The sequence below is a fragment of the Anabrus simplex genome, chromosome 4, assembly GCF_040414725.1.
Source record: "Anabrus simplex isolate iqAnaSimp1 chromosome 4, ASM4041472v1, whole genome shotgun sequence".
Classification (NCBI taxonomy): domain Eukaryota; kingdom Metazoa; phylum Arthropoda; class Insecta; order Orthoptera; family Tettigoniidae; genus Anabrus; species Anabrus simplex.
The window spans coordinates 246,064,514-246,089,226 of NC_090268.1; the positions used below are offsets into that span (position 1 = coordinate 246,064,514).

Genomic DNA, 24,713 nt, shown 5'->3' on the forward strand with positions numbered 1-24,713 from the left:
TGAAAGCAGAGATTACAGTACATTCAGGCCCTAACCAGCGGAGTACACGCAGGGCACAAGATGAATAACAGCGTCATTCTACTGTTCGTAGGTGGCAAACGTGGGCCTGTGTTATACGTATTCAAACATCATACTGATGCAAAAATATTTGAATGATGCAGGATGTGAACTGCCGCTGGCACATTATATTGATTGCTAGGCAAATGCCTAGCCACATCCGCTACGCTACACTACACTACACTACACTACACTACTGAAAACACGTTGGTAGTACAACGAGACCAGAGTACATACACCATCCGGTTTGGTGTTTAAGGCATTAATAACTGCACTGTTACCTAGTTTTATGAATTAATTCCCCTTTTCATTATACCCGGCAGTGTTGCCACGTCTATAAATAAAATATCGGTAGATTGTATGTGAAAATGTCAGGAATTTTTATGAAAATTTTGGTCGTTTCTCGAGCACTGAAATTTTATAACGTAACTAAATTAAAGAATGCAATAGTCATGTGAAGCTATTATGAAAAAAATATACAATTTCACTCACCCTTACTCTCTGGACAATCCATGAGGATTCTTCTTTCTCCCCACTTTTCCTGTGGATGTCTTTATTCATCCGGCATAGAAACTGTGCGCCAATTTAGAAGTCAAAGCAGGATGCAGATTTTGTATTCCTTTTTGAATGCAGAAGTCCGGAGATCGTTTGAGTGGTCAGTCTATTTCTGGTTTTTGTTTTCATTCGAGTGATAGCAGAAAAAATCCTTTCAACACTGGCAGGTTAATGGGGCAAACAGAAGAGTAACAACATCAGGAGTGATAGCTTAGGAAACATTTGTGATCCATCTCCATTTTTTACTTTACATACTGCATTCCAAAATTCTATTAGAATTGTACTGTCAACATTCACCTTCGTATTTCTTAATATCCGTCATCTGGTGTCAAGATCCTGAATATAATTTTTAACACGCAGTTAGAAATGGTCTGATCGACCGACTGGACTCACTCACTTATCATCTTGATATGATTATATACGGGCAGGGGATTCCCTTCGAATAACGCAGTGAAGCACGAGTTCTGCGTTCAGTAAGAGGGGACAGATTATGTAATTCGAGAATAAATTGAATGCGAGAAAGGACCTAATGAATGATGTTATCAATAAAACGTCACACAGTGAAACGAGGAAAGAGCTTTTCAGCACAAATATATTATGTACCATTTATCATTATTATTCATTTTTCTTAAATTTGGATCGCAAGAAATTTCTGGAGATTATTTGTTTCTTCAGGTTTTCTAGTGTCTTGAAAAAAATCGGGAGATCTCCTGAAATTGCGGGAGGCCTGGCAACGCTGACACCCGGTCATGAGCACGACACGTTAACATAGTTACATGGTAAAAGGACGTTGCGAATGGATGATATAACATTTCGCTAGGGTTCAGAATCGTGTGCAAAATGTGCTCACTGAACATTAGTACCGTACAGTATGCCTGCAGGGGAATAGTACCCCTATAACCATGTACACGTTAGTTGGGCTGCAGCAAACGATGTTGAAAGTGGCTGCTGACTCACACTGTATATGTTGAACCAAATAGTATGTTATGAAACACATACTAAAAAACATGGAGAAGTACATGATGAAACCAAATATATATATTTACCAACCGGTCAGCCAGTCAGCACATATTCTTCTTGGTCTATCTACTTGCAGTGCAATGTTGCTATTTATTATAAATGTCAAGCCTTATTGTTTTTATTTGTGTCTTTTTCCATTGTCGTCAGTGCTTGTTCCTTAAACTGTCCCTAAAATAAGCGAAGACAGTCCACAAACGGTCCACCTCTGGGACTCTCGTGCACCGGTTGAGCTTGTCCGGGAAATAGGGGACATGTTTAATGGCTTTCCCAATGTGGGGCCATTTCAACGGTTCCTTGCTGGCTGTTAATTTGGCTCTTACAAACAAGGACTCGATCTTGTAATGTCCAGTGTTTTGACATTGACAAGATGCAGCGACAATTTATTATCAAGGCTGATTTCTCTGACATTTATTTGTCCAAATTGATCTCTGTAACTCATTTTTGGGAGAATCCCTCCTCTGCTGCAGACCAGTGACTTTTCTTGAATTCATTTGCTTCAATAATACTGGGGAAATCAATTCATTGAATGGTAGCTTCTATGGTAGCATCATTTGGGATTGATGGGTGGGGGAATTTCTAAGCAGAAAGCTACTCGAAGTAGCTTTGCCATGGCTCATCTACTTTCTTCTGAATGATAACAAATTGTACATTTCATTACTGATACTGGTAAATATACTGTATGTCTTCCATTTTATTGTGTGTTAAGTGATGATACAGCAATGTCTCAAAGCCCTTTGAGCATGTCAAAATTCTCATAAACATCTGCATACCGGGCAGCTTATATCATAGGCATGATCTTCTTTGATTTCCTTTGGGTTGTTTTGAAGGAGTTTTAACATTCAATGCTCGTGGAATTCGTGATAAAAATGTTTTTCCATACATACAGCACCTTTTATCACAGCTGTAAAATCATGCACCTTTGTCGATCCACTGTCTACATGGCTTTGCTTTTCCCAAAATGGCACACATGGCTTTCTAAGCAGCATCCTTCCCTATAGTCCAGCCTTCTTCAGCTGTGGTAGTGTGTGGAGTGTTTTTTTTCTTTTTTGCTAGGGGCTTTACGTCGCACCGACATGGATAGGTCTTATGGCGACGATGGGATAGGAAAGGCTTAGGAGTTGGAAGGAAGCGGCCGTGGTCTTAATTAAGGTACAGCCCCAGCATTTGCCTGGTGTGACAATGGGAAACCACGGAAAACCATTTTCAGGGCTGCCGATAGTGGGATTCGAACCTACTATCTCCCGGATGCAATCTCACAGCCGCGTGCCTCTACGCACACGGCCAACTCGCCCGGTGGAGTGTTTTGGGGTTCTGATGTGAGGTACCACTTGATTTTTCATTAGCCTTGCTCATTCTCAGCCTCAACCCTTGAGAAGAAAGTATTATTTGTGATGTAGATGATGTTTGTCAGCCAGTCATCACACCACTGGACTTTGGAGACTGAAATGTCTGATTATGCTGATACAATAATGTTGAAGTCATTTGCCTGCCATGAGTACCGTGGTATATCAATTTATTTCAGCATTTCATGTCGTACAATATTTTCCCATTTCATCACATTTTCTTCACAGCAAAGGCACCTATGCATCTCTTCACCAGCACACTGAATGAGCATGAAAGAAACTCTCCAACTTATGATTAAAGTCAGCCATTGTGTCTTAACAGTTTGTTTGTATTATAAATAATCACGCTCGAATGACTGGGTTGTTCTTTCACATTCTCACTCTTAGCAAGTGGACACTGAAAGGTATGGCTTCTCTGTATTCAGTTCACTGAATCATCTAGACATGGTGGCAATGTTGAGTGAAGCAATACAGGATTTTGGGACTTGCATGTTAAAACAATGCCACACACGCATAACAGTTATCCTGGAATATTTATTGTGCTGACTGAGCTTACAGCAGGAGAAATTATTTATGCAATGTCCTTATGGAAGGAAGGTGTCATATAAAGATATGAAGTGCTACAGAAATCGGGAAATTGAAATACAGTCTATGCCTTATATTACTAATACTGTCAAGCCAGAAAGGAATAACAGCTGACTAATCAGGTTATACAGGGATGCTCAGAGTTTCCGCAAACATGACAATGAACTTCGAACTACGAGCTGATTAACCCTATCACTAAACCCTCAAACTTCATCACTTACCTGATGAAAAAGTCTTCTGTTTCCAGGTACTGGTCAGGGGTTTGAGCAAAATATTCATCCAACACCAATTTAGCCGTCTGAAACATAAATACTTTAAAATGTTAATACTCTTCCATGTGGATTCAATAAGACAAGGCAAGAGATGTTGGTATAAAAAACATACATTTTAAATCCATTCTGCTGAAGTGGTAATCACAGCACTGAGATCAATACTACTGAGATGCTTCATACCATGATTCACAATTCCAATAATATACATGACTGTCATACAACCGAAAAGCACGACTGCATAGTTAAACCTGGACTTCAAAATGAAACGGTGTGCAATATCAAGAGTCTCTGAGTTAAGACCGTATTTCTAGTCTTGCCACATACTGAATTGTGGTATTATATTGAGTTCATAAGCTTCTATCTTGTTCATCAACAAGATTAATTACACATAACATTCACAATCTGGGTTTGATAAGTTTTATAACTGACAGGTCTCATACGATAAAAATGTTTTCGTTACAGTTCCAGATAGGTCTTGTGGTGATGATGGGACAGGAAAGGGCTAGGAGTGGGAAGGAAGCGGCCGTGGCCTTTATTAAGATACTGCCCCAGCATTTACCTGCTGTGAAACCGGGAACATATGGAAAACCATATTCAGGGCTCCTGACAGTGGGGGTTCGAATCCACTCTCTCCCGAATGCAAGCCCAAAGCTGCATGCCCCTAACCGCATGGCCAACTCGCTCGGTAACTGGGTTTGAAATGTTATACTGCTTCTAATCTTTTGCCATAGTTCAGGCAAGTGTGTATGCTGTTACAGTTTCAGTCCCAGTTAACAGTATAGTTAATGATTATCAGTAAGGCTCAGATGTTTAGGAAAAGTCATATTTTTTTCTTTGTCTCTATTTTCTTGCCTGATCGGACTCTGGTGAAAATCAGTTGGTTATCGTCACAATTGAGTGATTTTTTATTTGTCATATAAATGCATATTTTGGCTATTTTCTGAGCTGCTTTTTGTAGAAACTTATTTTGGTCGTATTTCGGCAGTTTGACGAGAGCTGTAGCTGGGCAAAATCTTCTTCAACTTAGCGAATGTGAATAAGTGTTCACAAAACTGCTTCTCGTTATCACATCTGCATTTAATACAAGTGGAATACCCTTTGTATAGAATGAAGGTCCTAAACCTTGCCGCACCTTTTACCTCACCCACTGTACTCGGCCACTCGGTCTCACAGGCAGAGACAGAAATAATGCAGAAAAACCCATCCCAGCAGAGAGTTAATTAATTCTGGCAATTGCTCACTTGTCTTTGTTCAGATATTAGAATCTCAACATCCTTTCACTTACGCGAGTGTCAGTTTACAGTGAATCATATCCCAGCACACATTCGAGTATGCCTCAGGAAAAGTCTTCTGTTAGTGTTAAGTTACAAAACTTTGTTAAAGAATTTGGAGAAGATTATTATTATTATTATTATTATTATTATTATTATTATTATTATTAACCATTGATTTCAGTCAAGCAATGTCTGTATTGAAATCAACCAAATTGTGCTTGTTTTGGGGTTCACCGACTGATTGCGAAGTTTGTTAGTGTGTTTTACATAGGTTATTTATTTATTTATCATATGATGTGCACAGATAGATTATATAAATAAGTATACAATATATACACAATATATACAAGCAGAAGCCTATAGTTCCAAATCAAGTCCATTGATCCATTTTAAGGCCTCCTCAGTTGCATTATGAATGTCCTCCAAAGAACCTTGAAATGCTCTCTGTGGACACTCGGCAATTACGTGGTGGATGGTCTGTGAGGTAGCTCCACAATCACACCCAGAAGACTTCTGCCAGCCCCATTTATAAAGAGTATAGCCGCATCTTCCTTGATTGACTCTTATCCTGTTTAGAGTCCTCCATTGACGTCTGGGTAGATGGAATCCGGGAGGTTGAACATGAGGTAGAGTCACAAGATGTTGATTGGGAACAGAAGACTGCTGCCAATGGTGTAACCAGGCGTTCGTGATGGAGAACCCAGATTCTTCCAGTGTAAGTGCAGTGGACCAGGGTGGAGATCTAGACTTAAGTCGTGGAGGGGCAGGTTGAGTAACATCCTGGTGAACGGGGAGGTTGGAGTCCAGGCTGGTCTTCTTCCACAGTTTTAGAAGAGCTTCAGACCTTCTTAAGCAAGGCAGTGGAATATTACTTAGTGTAGGCAGCCAGGCCACGTTTGTAGAGCGAATACAACCAGTTATGATGCACATTGCTTGATTTAGTTGAGCATCAATCTTCGCAGTATGAGCACTGTTCAGCCAAGTTGAAGCGCAGTATTTGGCAACTGAATAGCAAAGAGCTAGAGCAGTAGATCTCAACACTTGGTTGTTTGCACCCCAGGATGTGCCGGCTAATTTTTGAAGAATATTATTCCGACTTTTGATCTTGGCGGCTGTGTTGTTAATATGACGTTTATATGTTAGAGATCTGTCTAATGTGACACCTAAGTATTTTGGGAAGGGACAGTGTTGTAAGGATTGATTTCTGAATGTTATTGTAGGCTTATAGTTGGCAAATTTATTTCTGAGATGAAACACAGATGCGACAGTCTTTTGGAGATTTGGACGGAGGCACCACTTTTGGAAGTATGTATCTAGTTTTTTTAGATCTGCTGTAAGAATTTGTTCAGCTTCTGGAAAACTTGGTGTTTGGCTAACCAGTAGTATATCATCTGCGTACATAAATTTCCTGGACTTAGTTGCTGGTAAGTCAGCAGTATAGAGGTTGAAAAGTAAGGGTGCCAGAACAGATCCTTGTGGAAGTCCATCATTCAGTTTGTAGGTTTTGCTTACTGCATCATCCGAGAAGATCTGAAAGTTTCTGTTGCTAATCATATTGCCAATAAGATTTGTAAGCTTCAAACAGGGGATGGCAGAGATAAGTTTTAGCAGGAGCCCTTCTCGCCAAACAGTATCATAGGCTGCTGATAAGTCTAAGAAGACAGCCATACTAATCTTCCGATTCTCAAATCCATTTTCAATATGAGAGGTCAATGCAAAAATATAGTCAGCGCAATTTCTTCCAGGTCTGAAGCCAGCTTGTTCTGTGGGAAGGAGATTATTGATGGTTTCTGAGATCCTATTGTATATTAGTCTTTCCAGGAGCTTTAGAGTAACACTTAGCAGTGCAATGGGTCTGTAGCTTTCCACTCTCAGAGGGTCCTTGTTGGGTTTCAAGATCGATATTACTTTGGTCTTCTTGAATAGTGAAGGAAGGTTACCTGTCTCCAAAATATTGGAGAAGAATTTGGTGAGCCAAGTGATTGTTGCAGGTCCAAGATGTTGCAGGAATTCAGGATAGATGCCGTCTATACCTGCTGCTTTCCCGGATTTTATGTTCTTGATGCCTTCTAGGGTTTCCTCTCTTGTGAAAGGACAAGAGAATTGGGATGATTGTTGTTTTGCTAATTGCTTTTTATATTTCAGTGCTGACCGGATTTTCCTTACAACTTGTTTATCTCTATTGATCTTTGAGATAGAGATCATGTGTTTGGCTATATCATTAATGTTAACACTCAGTTTCTGTCTACCAGCTGGCTTTGGTGAGTCAAGCTTTCTAATGAGAGACCAAGCCTTTCTACTTGAGTGGGTAAAATCAAGAGATGACACAGTGTCGTTCCAAATTTGTTTTCTATTGTCATTCAGTGATTGAATAAGTTTTGTGGCTGTTTCATTGTTGCCATTTTCCTCAAATTCCTTAAGAAGGCTCTCACTCTCTGCAGTCCATCCAGGAATATATTCCTTACGGCATCCTCTTGGAATGCAGCGCCGAGCAGCACCTTTTATAACTCCAACAAATATGTCATAGTTATTAAAGGTTGGCTTAATCCATCTTATATTTGCATCAGTTTGTGCTTTCAATTTTTTCAATTAGCTTTTTTGAAGTTCCATCTAGGTTTCGGATAAGATCGAATGACAGGAATATACATGCCAATTTGGAGTATGACAGGCCGGTGTTGACTATGAGGGAAACTGTTGAGAACTGAGCGAAGTATCTGGTTAGGAGAGTTTGGGGATTGGGTTATGAAGGAAAGGTCTGGAGTATATTCCTTACCCCATCGGGCGGAGAAGAAGGTTCCTTTTTCTTTAGCATCGTAGATTAGTTTAAGATTTTCCATGTCCATCCAGTCAACAATTGCCTCCCCATTTAGATCATTTTGTTGATAGCCCCAACATGTGTGATGACTGTTGAAGTCTCCTATGATTACGGTTGGGTGTTGTAAGGATGGTAGAGGAGGAGTGGGCCACGTTGTGTTTGGTGGCTTATATACGTTCATTATTGTTAGATTATTGATTTTAATTGTGATGGTGAAAATGTCATCACTTGAGCTACAGTCGACTACTGAGTAGTTAGTAATATTGTTTCTCACATAGGTAGCTAAGCCATACATCTCGTGATTATTGTGAGCCACTAATTTGAAGCCTGGGATCTTGCCTCTTGTTCTTAGTTGCATATCATTGGCTGTATGAGTTTCTTGTAGCGCAATGACATCAATCTGTTGACCTTTCAGAATTTTAGCTAGACACTCGCATTTTAGTCTGCTGATGCCTTCGATGTTAAGATGGCATATTCGAATTGAAGGTCCGATTTTTCGGCTATAGGCTTCCGGGTCCAGATAAGGACCGATTTCTTCATTACTCTGTGCATTATGACCAAGAGGTCTTTTCAGACAGTTCGATCGCATCTCTTCGCCGTTGCTTTCTTAGCACCACCCGGGGGACACGTGTAGGGTAATTTAAGGTTTTTTAATGACAATGTTTCCACTAAATTCTTAAGTTCATCTGTGAATAACACGACAGCGATCTTGTTATAGTTTCTTGTTTGTCGTTGATTGTAAAATTTCTCCTTGACCTTTTCGAAAGGTATATTATGTTAGTTAACACTACCTAGGTGTCCTTTACACTAACTAAGGAACAGTAGATATAACCTGTCAGTATTCAAGCGTCGTGTATTTTCAGTATATATTCAACGTTTAAGTTAGTTATTCTCTGTTTGTGAGTGTTAGATAGAAGATAACGAACAATTGCCTGTCGTCTGTGTAGGAAATCAGGTGACGCAAGATCCAATGTATTACTTCTCTGTGAGATACATCATTCGAGGATTCACAGAATTTGTGCTGGCATCTCTGATGTGGAAGTTCAGGTTATTACTAACCCTGCTGACTCGTGGATGTGTCCATCATACGAATTACTAATACATTCGCAAACTTCTTCCGAAGTTGGCGCCGAGTTAATGAAACTGACCTCTGCAATAAATTTATTCAAGGTACGAGAGGTCTTAGTATTCATTGGTCCTAAAATCATTCCGATAAGCCCATTAAAGGAGATGGTACGACGACGATATCACGGAATTCTTTTTATGAGGAACTGGCTTCATGTAAGAATAATATACATATGTTACGTCGTATTCCCAGATGTGCTAGGTATTTCGTCGCCGAAAATTTATGTCACCTAATAAAGCGTTGCATTTAAGATAATACTGAGGACTGCTGGAGAGGTCTACTGCTTTTCGCTTATATTGCTCTTCGGGTCCCGGATAAATCCCTAAATTATAAAGCTCCATCTCTTGTAATCAGTATAAAACATAACTTCAAGGAATTTTAATTGTCATCTCACATACTACTCATCAAAAATACATATTGTAGAATATTTTATTGATCATGTCTACTCTACAGTTCATTTTTGGAAGGTGTGGGCTAGGGTTAGAATTCACCCATGGTAACCTCTGCCTGTCGTAAAAGATGACTTAAAGGGGACCGAGTGGCCACTGGTATAAGTGGCCCCCCTCAATGTCGTCAACATTCTCCTTCGAGGGTGGATGAATGAATTGAGGTCAGGGCACTCTCTTGTCCTTGGAGTGTGACGAAACGTTAATTACTGATCATGGATTTCGGAACCCAAGATCTGGCAGGAGAGGTAAGAGGGCTTCTCAGGTCATCAGCAAGCGAAATCCCTCTAAAACCGCCATGAAGATGGGAACATGGAATGTACTAACGCTATTGAAAGCGGGAAAACTGGATGAAGTGAAAGACCAGATGAAGAAGAATGAGATAGGTATGTGTGATACAAGATGGGAAGGAAATGGAGACTTCTACAGTGATGAGTTTAGAGAAATTTATAGTGGTGGAGAGAAAAGAGGAAAGCATGGAGTGGCAGTTATAATAAGAGGAAAATGGTCAAATAATGTTTGTAGTACCTACCATGTCAGCAACCAGTTAATGATGGTGAAAATTAATAGTGCACCTGTGGACTTAGTAAAAATTCAGACATATTTCCCAACATCGGCTCATGACTTGGAAGAAGTGGAGACTATGTATGAAGATATCGAAGAACTATTAAAACTACCTAAAGAAAAAGATAATGTCGCAATAATGGGCGATTTTAATGCAATAGTAGGATCCCATGCAGGCAATAAGACAGTAGGAAATTTTGATGTGGGGGAAACAAATAAAAGAGGCGAAACTTTGATAGATTTCTGCAGTCAAAAGGATATGGTTATTACAAACACGTTATTTGAAGTTCCTCTTAGAAGAAGGTACACGTGGGAGGCGCCAGACAAAAGACTATTTCAGTTAGATTATATACTAATGAAGCAAAGATACAGGAATCAGATAAAATCATGCCACAGCTACCCAGGTCCTGATATAGATAGTGACCATACACTTGTGTTAGCCAAGTGCAACATTAGATTTAAATGAACCAAAAGATCAATCAAAAAGAAGTGGAGACTAGAAGGTCTGAAAGAAGCAGCAACAAAGGCGGCTTTTGAAGAACGAACCAATAAAGTAGATAATGGAAGTGATGAGCCAGTGCAGTGGAATAACATCAAGATAAGGATAATTAAAGCAACAAATGACCTTTTAGGAAAAAGGAAATTGGAGCCCAGAAAACCTTGGATGACAGAAGAAATACTAAACCTAATTCAAGAAAGGAATAAGCTCAGGAAGGAAAACAATGTAGATGACTACAAAAGGATTAAAAATCTGATCACAATCAACTGCAGAGAAGAAAAAGAGAAATGGACCAAAAACATTGCTGAAGAGATAGAAGAAAAAAAGGGAAAACAGGATCAAGTTTATAAGAAAATCAGTTCCCTTCAGTACAAAAATAGAACCAAACCTGCACTAGTAAAAAACAAAGAAGGAATGTTACTGATAGACAACGGTAAGATATGTGCTCGATGGAAAGAATACATAAAAGAACTGTACGATGATAAGGACTTCAAGAATGACAATAAGCTAATTGAAGACATCAATGAGTGTGGAAGAAAAATTCGAGGTCCTCCAATCATGAGACATGAATTTGAACATGCCCTTCATAGTCTGAAAGAAGAAAAGGCAACCGGTGTAGATGACATCCCAGCAGAATTACTGAAAAATTTAGGTATTAACATGAAAGACCAGTTATTCAGAGTAATAAATGAATGCTACAAAAGAGGAATCGTGCCAGAAGACTTCACACAATGCAGAACCATTACCATACCTAAAATAGGAAGGGCAGTTGACTGCACCAATTACAGAACACTATCAATATTAACACATGCCGCTAAGATACTCCTTAATATAGTTAAGAACAGAATAAAAGGAAAAGTAGATAAGTATGTTGGAGAAGACCAATTTGGATTTAGAGAAGGCAGAGGAACAAGAGAAGCAATTCTGGCCTAACGCATGTTATTGGAGAGAAGGATGGAAATTAATAGAACGACTTATCTTACCTTCATTGACTTAGAAAAAGCTTTTGACAATGTGAACTGGGAACTACTGTTTAGAACTATGAGGAAAATAGGACTGGACTGGAAGAATAGAAGAATGATTAATCAACTGTATCTGAACCAAAGCACAAAAATAATCATCAATCAGGTAGAAGAAAAGGCCAGGATTAGGAATGGAGTTAGACAAGGTTGTCCCCTATTACTGTATTTATTTAATATGTTCATTGAGGAAGCTATTCAGATCATGAAGGAGAAGACAAAGGGAATAAAAATCAATGGTGAAAGGATACATTGTATCAGATTTGCAGATGACATTGTATTAATTGCAGACTCAGAAAAAGAAATGAATAGAATGCTGAACGTCCTCTCAGGCACTCTTAAACTATGGAAATGAAAAGTAAACGAACGGAAAACGAAAGTAATGGTAGTACAGAAAAATATGGAAGAAATTAAAACCAATATCAAAATTGATGACGTCAGAATTGATCAGGTCAAACAATCCTGTTATCTTGGTAGTATGATAACAGAGGATAATAGATGCTTCCTGGAAGTAAAGAGAAGAATAGCATTGACAAAACAGGCATTTATGAGCAACAAAAATATTTTAACTGGCACACACATGAATATAGATGTCAGAAATACCTTTGCAAAATCATTTGTATGGAGTACACTTCAGTATGGAAGTGAGAGTTGGACTCTGGGTAAATTAGAAAGGAATCGACTTGAAGCTGCTGAAATGTGGATATGGTAGAAAATGACCAGAATGAGCTGGACGGAAAGAAAAACCAATCTGGAAGTCTTAAGGGAAGTTAAAGAAGTGAGAAGATTTTTAAACGAAATGGAAAACAGGAAATTAAAATTTATTGGACATGTCATCAGACACAATACTTTCATCACTAACATACTTGAAGGGAAAGTGCTGGGAAAGAAAGGCAGAGGAAGACCTAGGATGAAGTATTTGGACGACATCAAGAAGAGGTTAGGTTGTGTCAATTACATGGAACTGAAACGAACAGCCAATGAAAGAAAAGAGTGGTTGCATCGACAAGGCATTAGCCTTTAGAATATTGATTGATTTAGATGGTTTAGTTCCATTTTGCAAGTTGTGTGAAGTGAAAGTAGTGACTGAAAAATGTTTTAATGTGCAAAAACATTGTAACACAGAAAAACACAGCAGCAATGTCAAATGATAACACTTCAATAAGAAGGGGCAGCAATTGATATTCGATAAGGCTGATACATCTTCAGCGATTGACAGATCTTTGGATTTTTCAAAGGAACTATGTGAGATGATGGTGTCTGCAAATATCCTCTAAACAAGGGGAACAATCCCCATTTCAAGAATTTTCTGAAGAAATACGCAAAGAAATCTGTTCCTACAGAAACAACACTGCAAAAAAAGATTTATCAAGTAGCTAAGAAGATACTCTAAATCGAATATGACACAGTATAGCAGACAATAAGATTTGGATATCTATTGATGAGATGATTTGGATATCTATTGATGAGATGACCTCTCTAAAGAACCAGATAAACTGGGAAATGCCATTTGGTCTCAGTTTCAATGACGGTGAAATCCTGACATTCACCTCCCCGTGGTAGAGAGGGGGCAACAGTTGTATGTATATTATATACAGGTGGCTAACGAATGCAGGGACCGAGTATCTCCCGGTATAAGGAAGGGCACTCTTTTGCCCTTGGAGTGAGAAACTGCTCCTAAAGACAGAAGAGAAACCAGATGGCCAACGGCACAGGAAGGGGAGGGAACGGCAAAACCACTCCATTAAGGACCTGAATGGGTATCCGAAGCATCAGCTGGTTGAGAACCTTGGGGGTTGCACCCATGTTGAGTAAATGTATCTGCTATATTTGGCTGACGGAACACCTGCTATACATTATAACCAACAAATCCTATTCTAATAGAAGAGGTGAGGGCGAGTACCTGACGCCTTAAAACTGGGACTACTTGGCTAAGGTATGGCAACCCTGACAGATAAGTCTCTGGCCCTCCAGGTTGGGGGTTGCACATAGGGTTAACGGCTCTATTGCATAAAAAAAGGGTTGTTATGAATATCTCACATTTGCTTCGGATGAATAAGAATGGATATCAAAATATGACGACCCTGCAATGGAAATCGGCTTTACGAATAGGAACTTGGAATGTAAGAACCCTGTATAAACCTGGATCCTTCAAAATCCTCAGTCAAGAGCTGGAGAAGTACAGAGTGGGAATTGCTGCAATTCAAGAGACTACACTGACTTAGCAAATGTCATGGAATAGTCACCTAATAGCGTGTGGGGCCTCCTCTGGCCCTGCGAACTGCAGTGAGACGCTGTGGAAGTGAGTCGACAAGTCCCTGGTAGTCCTCTGGACGCAGCTGAAACCAAATCGTTTGCAGAGTGGCCGCCAATGCTGGTCTGTTCGTGGGTGCAGGATCCATGACAACGAGCCTGTGTTCCAGGACATCCCAGATATGCTCGATAGGGTTCATACCGGGGCTCCTGGGTGGCCATGACAGTCGTTGGACCTCCGCTGAATGTTCCTGGAACCATTCCCGGGCGACGTGGAAGCGATGTGGCGGCGCGTTATCATCTTGAAACACCGCAGAACTGTCTGGGCGCTGGAAGGCCAAAAATGGGTGGAGATGGTCTCCGAGCAGCTCAACATACCGCGTACCATTCAAAGTCTCTTTCAGAACAACTAGGGGCCCATTCCATACCAGGAAAATGCACCCCAGATCATAATAGAGACACCAGCGCCCTGACCACACCGTCGGCGCAGGCGGGATCCATCGCTTCATGTGGTCTGCGCCATGCACGGTGCCTCCCATCGGCATGGGGCAGTTGAAATCATGATTCATCCGACCATATCACGTTACGCCACTGTTCCAGTGTCTATCCCTGGTGACTGGCGACAAATGCGCGTCGTTGTGCCCGATGACGTTGGGTTAACAGTGGCACCCATGTGCGGCGCCGTCTCCCATACCCCATAGAACTCATGTTCCTACGGATTGTCCACTGGGAGACGTGTCTAGCACGGCCTGTGTTGAATTGAGCCATGATTTGTTGCACGGTTGCCCGTCTGTCACCACTGACAATCCGTCTCAGACGTCACCGGTCACAGTCATCGAGGGTGGCTGAATGGCCGGTCATTTGTCTGTTGTGGACGGTAACACCCGCATTCAACCATTCACGATACACACGGTTGATCGTGTGAAGCCAAATTTCTGCACCACTTCCGAAATCACACTTCCCATCCGTCGGGCACCGACTACCATACCCTGTTCGAATGGTGTCAGCTCATGATGACGTTCCATGTTACACCTGTAACTTGCACAGCCACTGCTCACAACGTCTCCTATACAACTGCCACTGGCACAGGGGGCGTACGGTGCGCAGACAACACACCTGCGCATCAGTGCTCTGCTATCCCATGACATTTCCTCAGTCAGTATATATTATTAGGTAATGGTATGGACGACGTGGAGAAGTATACACTTTTTAAGAGTGGTAAAGAAACTGAACACCACGAATTTGGTACTGCATTTTGTGTCCAAAATTCACTAGTATCATCAGTGCTGTCCTTTGAACATGTGAATGAAAGACTATGCTATTTGAGGGTACATTCTAAATGGTTTAACATATCACTGGTGAACTGCCATGCCCCCACAAATGACAAGGATGATCACGTTAAAGACTCCTTTTATGAGGATTTGTTAGAACTGTGGAATAAATTACTCGAACTTGATGTCAAAATGATTTTGGGTGATTTCAATGCAAAAGTTGGAAAGGAAGAAATTTTCGTGCCAACAATAGGAAGGGAAAGTCTGCATGACAAAAGCAATGATGCCATTAGAATAATCAATTTCACTACATTCACAAACATGAATGTGCGGAGTACCATCTTCCCACATAAACAAATACATATGGAAACACGGTTAACGTGTGATGGTAAGACTGCTAAGACTGCCAATCAGATAGATCCTGTACTAATTGATAACATGCATAGCTCCATAACTTATGTCAGAGCTTACAGAGGAGCTGAGATAGGATCTGATCACATGATAATTGCTTCTGTTAAGATTAAATTGAATACCTCTTGTAAATCACAGACTGAGGAAAGATGCAAAGTTGACACTGAGAAACTGAAGCAGGAGGATGAAAGATAAAGCAGAAGGTGTCCGGGTTAATGGTATAATAATATAAAATTTAATAACTTGAGAAATAATAGATATTTATTGGCGGTTTGTTTCTACAATTAGGGTAACTCAAAATGTTTTCTGTGTTCGCTTGCAGTGGCGGTGGTATCACATGTGCATAACTGCATTGTTTACGAGAAGCGCGCCAGTAACCATGTGGACTCCACAGCAGAAGGTGTTCTGTGTGCTTTCGCTCGCGAAGATAAAATCTGTTACACTAGTACAACGTAGATTTCGGCGCGAGTATGGACTGTTACCAACTGATGATGTTCCCACTTACGTAACAATCATGAAATAGGACAGGCGCCTTCGAGAATCTGAGACCTTGTTGTCGATGTTGGGCCGCCACGTCAAGCATGCAGTTTCAGAGGCTACTGTTGATTTAATTCGCGAGTCCTTCAAGCGAAGCCCTCATAAGTCAATTCGACAAGCAAATAGCCAGTTACAGTTACCTCGTTCGACAGAACACAATGTTATAATCTATCAGTTTCATGTCCGTATTAATACTTGGTATTCACAGTCACAAAGAATGGGTACCGTCCACCTAATCATTACTTTATTATATCCTGTTACTATGCAGTACCGGTTTCGACCTTCACAAAGGTCATCCTCAGCTGGTCATGAGATCTAAAGCTAACTTAATATATAATATAAAAACACTACTAAATCTAATGAAGAATGTCACATGATGTGAGTGATAATATTAAAATATACAATATATACATTGATATGATGTGTCTTCTGTTTTAAAAAACAAGTGTCGATATTCTATGACATGTATATGTTACATAAAATTCTGGTGTACCATTCGTGAGTAATAGATAATTTGGTGAAATACAATTTCTACACTTAAAATGTTTATAGCATTCTTGAGGTACACTTTGAAGTTTAGTTCATATTGATGAATCGTTGCATACGTTCATTGGTATGTTTGTTCTAGAATGCCCTTCGTAGATGTCGTGCTTTCTGATTTTGAACGGTGAACCTTCTTCCTGATACGGTGAGGCTGCTCACCGCCACAGAGTGGGTTCACCAGGCAATGCCCACGTCGTGCCTGAATCTGGTGCAAACCAGAGTTACGGTGATCTGCCAGGGCTCGCGAGGATGCTCACGAGATTATAATAATTATGGACTAAACGAAGGGATAGTCGTGGTGCGTTTCTCAGCAGTGCTGACTACTGTGGAAGCCTGGTGCTAACCAGTTAATTAGGAAATGTTATGCAGCCTGCTTTGGTTATGTAACATATAGCAAAGTCATCTATATAAAAGTGCAGTGGAATTATTTTGTTCATCCAAGCCTTGAGTGAGTGTGACATGACAAGTGCACTCTTTTGTCATGGAAAGACTTAATTTTGCACTCGTATAGAAAGAAACTGACACATGGAAGAACAAGAGCAAATATTCTCCAACCCTGAAGCAACCATCAACCAAGTGACTAAACCAGGTGAAGCTTTTCTGATTCATGTATTGGAAACCTCACAACCTCTGCATCCAATCTCAATGAATTAATTGTGCACCTGTTCCCTGAGAGAAGCTTGCGAAAATGTGCCTGACATCTCTCTATTTCAAGAGAGCAATGAAGATGAAGACAACTTCCCAATGTCCATAAATGAATGTATGTACGATGATATGGAAAATATTGATACTGAGCTGGATGATATGGACAAGGAGCAACAGCAGAGCTTGAAGAGGTCCGGCTTGCCCCCTCAAAACAGTAAAACCTGTACACATGTTCTCAACTATGTCTCACTACTAATGCCCTAGTTTTAACTTGTGATATACAAACTTAGTGCACATTTTAAAAACTATTTTTACGTATCCTTATTGCTTCACGATGTCCAAACGTAAAGTTGTAATAACAATGAATGTCCATTGAGACGTATGAAAATTGTGCTTGTGTGGATAATTTTTTATAGTCTTTAATCAAACAACTGCATATCTTGAAATACTGGCCATAGAAACATCCTTTTATGCTTTCTGTACAGCAAAATTACCTATAAAACTGAACTATATGATGTTTGCTCTGAACACCTTTGTTTAGGAGATATTTAACAAAATTCAATGAAAAAACCTAACTTTAGCAACTTTTGGTTAAAAATACGATTGTTTGACAGCCTGTATCTCAATCACTATGGAAGCTATAGAACTGAATTTGGACTCAAACTGTAGCAAATTTACTTCAAATTTGAAATGAATAATGTTTCTTGGTAGACCAGCCACTGGTGCCAAGGGGCACGCGGTAGCACCCTAAGGTCGAAAACTTGGATTTTACATTACAGGCTCAACACTAACAAATCAAAAAATCAAAAGTACATGGCTTTTTGCATACCAAAATGTATAAAAAATGTATAATTTTACTAGGCTATAGGATCTGTTGTTGCTTAAACACTGCCACAACAGAAGGTTAATTGAAGCTCTGAAACATCCTTATCCATTTCACCTGAAGGTTCCAAATCAGATATTTGTACTACATATGGATTAGCATACAGAAGTCAAAATTACAAATGCATTTGTAATGATTTTCTATGCTATACACACAAAGTTACAGTTTTATTTGCAGTTTCTGAAAATGTAAAGTTTTGAACTTAGACAATGATGTAATTCCTCCTCCTAGTCTGTTTTATTCTGGTTCACCGGCTCCCTGCATAACAATACTATACCATTGTTAACCTACCAGACCAGCATACCATTGATGCGTTACTGAAGAATATTTTATTTTCAGAAAATTTTGTCCAAATTATCCCAAGTCCGAGATATTGAGGTATGATTTATCGAGAGTTTACCAAAAGATCAAATATAAACCTATTTGTAGTTAAAAACTGTAAAAAATATAATTTTAGTTTTCTCTTTATTGTGCTCTTTATTGTGATTTTTAACGGATCAATTAAACTGTGTAACATTGTATTTTCTAAATGGAAAACCCTTTATTTATTTCTAAATAAAGTTGTTTCACTCTCCAATAATATTGCTTTTACATCCCAGTAAATAGCCATACTGTTTTCAGAAATGCCCAGGTGCTTGAATTTTGTTCTGCAGGAGTTCATTTCAATAACAACACGAGCCTGGCATATTTGAACACCTTGAAATACTAGTGAACTGAGCCAGGATCAAACATATCATCTTGGGTTTAGAAAGCTAGTATTTTACCACCTGAACCACTACTGAACCAATACTGACGAGAGTCCATTTGGGTCTTGTTCTGTTCATGCGACAACTCGCATATACTCATCCATCAAATATGCAACACCTCTCAGCCAATCATGATTAGTAATAATAATAATAATAATAATAATAATAATAATAATAATAATAATAATAATAATAATAATAATAATAATAATAATAATAATAATAATAATAATAATAACAGATATTGTACACTAAGGTCCAAGCAGTATGTGTCTGTCTTTGTGGACTTCAAGAAAGCGTATGACTCCATTGACCAGGAAGCCCTGCTAAACATCTTAAATGAATTTGGAATTGATTTGAAACTGCTGGCATTAATTAGAGCCAACCTGACCGATACAAAATCCAAGGTGAAGTTTCACAGATGTCTCTCGCATTCCTTTGACATCAAAACAGGATTAATATTTAGAAATTTCATGATCCGTATTGAAGTGGGATTACAATATTTAAAAATGAAAATGAAAATGCCTACCAGGCAAAAAGAAAAGCCTATCAATATATGGGTTTAAAAATTAAAGTCGCCAAATTGGGCAAAGATATTAGCTTCTTGAAGCAATGTATTATGCACAATTTAACACCGAACTTTCTGAAAGGAACGCTAAAAAACATCGTACCGCACCACATTCCGTCCAAGCCCAACAAAAAACGAACAAAATTTGGTTGAAACACGAACTTTGTTTTTTATATAAGAAAAAATCGTTTTTAAACAGTAAACTTTACGAGACTCACCATGAAGCAGCCAATCTGCTTCCTGGCATTCAATGGAATTTATTTCTAAATCAGGTTAATAATAAAATGTTTGACATACTCTCACAAAAACAGTTTACGTTAGAGAAGAAATTAGCTGCATTAAAAATGAACAGAAATGCATCAAAAACTCAGCCCAAAGAAACTAGTTTGCAAAGAAACTCAATCGAGAATTTCCATCCTCCTGTTGTCAATCTTTCGAACGTATTCTTAACCACGGAAGAAACTGCCATTTTAGCGAAGGGTCCGAAGCATAATTGGCCTAATATGAACGAAATAAACGCAGTCACTAACTTAATGATTGAGTCGGAAGCTACAATCAATAAAATGCCGCTAGAAGATCAAGACGAAATTAGATTTGAAGTAAAAAGAAAATTAGATAAGATGTTCAGTTCTAATAAAGTAAATAAAAGAAATCCCCCTATCAATTATAATGCCAATAATTTTACTTCCGAACATAAACAAATCGCGGAACTCAAAAAGAAAATTTAAAATAACGATCTGATTGTCACAAAAGCGGATAAAGGAAATACTACAGTTATCATGGACAAAACTAATTACATATCTAAAACCAAAGAATTTTTTAACAACAGCACGTTTACAATAATCAATAAAGATCCTACACAGAAAATACAGCGACAGTTAAAACAAACATTAAAGAATATATCTTTTCTTTTTACAGATCAAGAAAAATCAAAACTATTAAATTTGAATCCAGGTCTACCCACAGTTAAAGCCCTCCCTAAAATACATAAAATTGACGTCCCTATCCGGCCTATTATTAACTATAAACCCAGCCCCCTATATAAAATTGCGCAATTTGTTCAACGATTTTTAACTAAGAACTATCAATTTCTCTCTTAAAAATCCATCAAGAACAATACTGAACTAGTTGAAAAAATGAAGTCATTTAATGTACAACCCAACCATACCCTTCATTCTTTCGACATAGTAAATATGTATCCAAGCATACCCACAACCAAACTTTTCTCCATTACTGAAGATAACTTTAATAAACAGAGCTCTCTCAGCAAATTAGAAATACAAGATTTTATTTCTCTTCTGAAACGTGTCATCAACAATAATTTCTTTAAATTAGATGAAACCATCTATCAACAAAATGGACTGGCTATGGGATCACCCGCTTCGGGAATTCTAGCGGATATTTATTTAGATTTTCTGGAATATACAAAAATAAATAGCAATACTTTTCCAAACATCCTCATGTGGGCCAGATATATTGACGACACATTTGTTATAATGGATGAAGTAATCAAGAGTGCGACCTCTACCCTGCAAGAACTAAACAATATTGACCCCCACATCAAATTTACACTTGAGTCCGAAAATAATAAAGTGATTAATTTTCTGGATTTAACTATTCTCAGAAATCCATCTGCTCTTTCATATAGAATTTTCAGAAAACAGACACAAACTGCCAATACTATTCGTCAAGATTCCATACACCCTCAAACACACAAACGTGCAGCGTATAATAGCATGGTTCACCGTGCATTCACGATACCTATGTCTAAAAAAGACCTCAATAGCGAACTCAACACTATAAGAGCAATCGCCAAATTCAACGGTACAGCAGATCATTTATAGAACAGATAATCAATAAATTTAGACACCGGCCCAAGACTACTCTCACTAAAGAAAAACCTATAACTAACGTTTCATCTACTTTTACATTCAACAACGGTATCCATCAAATCACCAATGTTTTTCGAAAACATAACGTAAAAATCTTCTTCAGAACTAATAATAGGACCTCAGAAATTATACATAATTCAACATCAGTTAACACCTCTAACAGATTTTCCAAATCTGGAATCTATAGATTCAAGTGTATCGACTGCAGCGCCTCCTACGTGGGACGAACAGGACGCAACTTCATAACCAGATATTCAGAGCACGTCAACACGGTAAGATATAACAAGTTTTCTGCTATAGGCCAACACATTCACAACTCTAATCATAAGTTTACTGATATAGAACATGATTTTGAAATACTTCAAATAGCAAACAAAGGGCCAATTATGAACATCGTCGAAAATTGTTTCATTCATTGCGATCAATATTTCAACCCTAACTATAATTTAAATGAAATTTCTGAGAAAACTAATATTCTTTATGATCTCTTAATTAAATGGCTAAGAAATATTAGACCACCTAAAAACAATTCGATCTTTCAAACCATACGCAGTACATATCCACATCATTTACCCCCACCACCACATCCGCTCCACCTTAGCTCCGTGACAGTTGCTCCGCCTCTACCCCTCCCCTCTCCTTCCTTACGCCTCGCCCCTTAACCTTATAATTGCATCCATCAGTCCAGCTCTGTCCGCTGATCACTCAGGCTGCTCAAGGGGAGTTCGTTTCTAGTATTCTCTGGGTTTTTCTAGACTTTTCTTTTGATCTTTCCTTCCAACCTTTTGCCTAATTCGACTTCTAATTTCTTCCCCATGTTCCTCAACCCATATTGAAGTGGGAATTAATTCTTTGGATCTTACCAAGTTCATGTTTTCGTTTATTTTCCGGAACCAAACTACAGAACACACATAGTGTCAACTTCATATGACAATAACCTCACAGCATAATTTAACAGTTTTAGAAAACTAAAGTTATATATAAGCTGGACAAACCGCCATGGGTATACAACAACGGAGTCATCATTTTAACGGATTTTAAAATGGAATGCAACTTCATCTACCATATTTTATTTTATATTCATCTGTGCAAGTGTTATAGTATGTTTTTAAAGTTGTATTAAAGTCATATCTCATATTCATCCATGCAGATGTTATAGTGTGTATAAAATTGCTATAGTGTTTTTAAAGTTGTATTAAAGTCATATCTCATATTCATCCATGCAGATGTTATAGTGTGTATAAAGTTGTTTTAGGGTTTTATTGTGTTTGCCCGATTTGACTTTGTGGCTGATGATGGCACATATCTGGTGCCGAAACTAGTACCTCATTTGAACGAGATGTGATTCTTTCACATTAATAAATATCTTTGTATTGAATAGGAGGAACCCTCTTAATTTTTAAATATTGTAATCAAAACAGGAGTCCGACAAGGTGATGGGCTATCCCCGATACTCTTCAACTGTGTTCTTGAAAAGATCATCAGAACTTGGCAGGTGAGATTACAGGAAATCAACTACAGTCCATTAAGAATAGGAACCAAATCCAAGGGGATCGCAACAGACTGCTTAGCATTTGCCGATGATATTGCTGTTTTCTCAAACGACATAGAAACCGCTAGAGCTCAAGTTGAAATTTTAAAGGAAATTGCCGAACAAACTGGTCTACAGATATCGTTTGAGAAAACAGAAGTAATGACTAACATCAAAGAGGCTCCACCTAAACTCCATACAAAATATGGGGACATCACCTGAGTAGACAAATTCAAATACCTGGGTGAGATCATCATGAAAAATGGACTGGACAAAGAAGCACTTCAGGAGCGAGTTCGCAAACTGGAAATAGCCTACCAAACATCCCGCACAATCTACAACAAAAAATGCCTTTCCCAAAACACCAAGATACGTCACTATGAAACAGTTCTGAAGCCAGTAGTTCTATATGCAGCCGAAACCCTGTCTCTAAATGTCAACAAAGGACTCCTTGAAGAACTGGAGAAAAAAGAAAGCAAAATTATGAGAGGAATCTTGGGATCAAAGTACAGAAATGGAATCCGTCAAAAGGGATCCAACGAGGAAGTCTACAGCAAAATAGAGAAAATTACTAACACAATCAGAAAAAGACGGGCACGATTTTACGGTCATCTGAAAAGAATGGACGGAAGAAAGTTAATTAAAGAAATCTTTCACTTTTCTGATTCAAACCCCAAAACCACAATTCCCTGGTTTAGAAATACCAAAGAAGACCTGCAAATGCTACATATCTCAGCTGAAGATGCCCTTAACAGAGATCTCTTCCGCAAGAAAATATTGACGAACGGGCTAAACCGAGACGAGCAACCGAAGAGAAGACGGTGCCCCTTGGACAGAGGAGTGTAAGCAGGCCCACTCACAAAGAATGAGGGAAATTTGGGCTCTAAAGAAGGCCAAGCTCAGTGTCAAATGCAACAAGACTTAACGTGGTCCTTGGTGGCCCCAGCGAAATATATAATAATAATAATAATAATAAAATGGCTAGAAGAAACTAAGGCGGACCTCCAAGAAATAAATATTACAGACGACATCATGGAAAATCGTGGAGCTTTTAGAACCAAAGTAGCTAATCATAAATTTAGGGAGAAACCAAAAAAGACAACTGGTAGGAAGTGGTCGACAGAACGCAAGATGCAACACAGTGCATTCATGAAGAGATTTTGGGAGGATAAGAAGGCACAAACCATCAAACCAACTATCAAGTTCAAACGCGCTCTATGAATGGGCATAACGAAGGAAGAATAATAATAATAATAATAATAATAATAATATGACCTCAGCTACCGTGTGCAGACATTTCAATTTGACGCCATCTGGCTGTCTGCTCGTCAATTTCGACATTCCGTTTTACTCTAGACTTACTAGATGGCAGACCGTGTAAACCAAAACTCTCTTGGACGTCTATGGCTGAGATTTAATGGATTTTGTTGGGTAAACACCAAATGTGTCACCAGAGATCTTTTACATGTCAACATCGTACGACATGGAATGTCAAATGGACTTTTTTCTGCCCTTCAAAAACCGACTACCTCTGCCGGATTTGAACCCGCTATTTTGGGATCCGGAGGCAGACAATGTACCACTGATTCACAGAGGCAGCTACGGTTCATACTGTCCTCAGCAAAGGCAAATTGAAACAGCCTATGCTCATCAGTGAGCCTTTATATCTCAGCAGCACAGCAAGGTTTCATATCTGCCTCACTTATAGTACATGTCTCAGGACAGTTCTAGGGCTCAGAGGAAAACATGTAGCTGCCTGGCTTTCTTAAAAGAAGTAAAACAAGTAATGAAATAACATTTGTTGTTAAACACAAATGTTGCTTTGATGACCATGATCTTCAGTTTTACATGATATCTG

At 38.9% G+C, this 24,713-nt stretch overlaps 1 protein-coding gene across 4 annotated transcripts in view; it reads right to left on the minus strand.

The window, feature by feature from the left end:
• The window catches only part of mxt (Eukaryotic translation initiation factor mextil), a 425,214-nt gene that overhangs the window by 119,059 nt on the left and 281,442 nt on the right, over positions 1–24,713 (minus strand). For all 4 annotated transcript variants that reach the window (XM_067145489.2, XM_067145488.2, XM_067145487.2 and 1 more), the window contains one exon: positions 3,782–3,858. In XM_067145489.2, the coding sequence (XP_067001590.1) occupies positions 3,782–3,858 (77 nt within the window). The remainder of the gene's footprint in view (positions 1–3,781; positions 3,859–24,713) is intronic.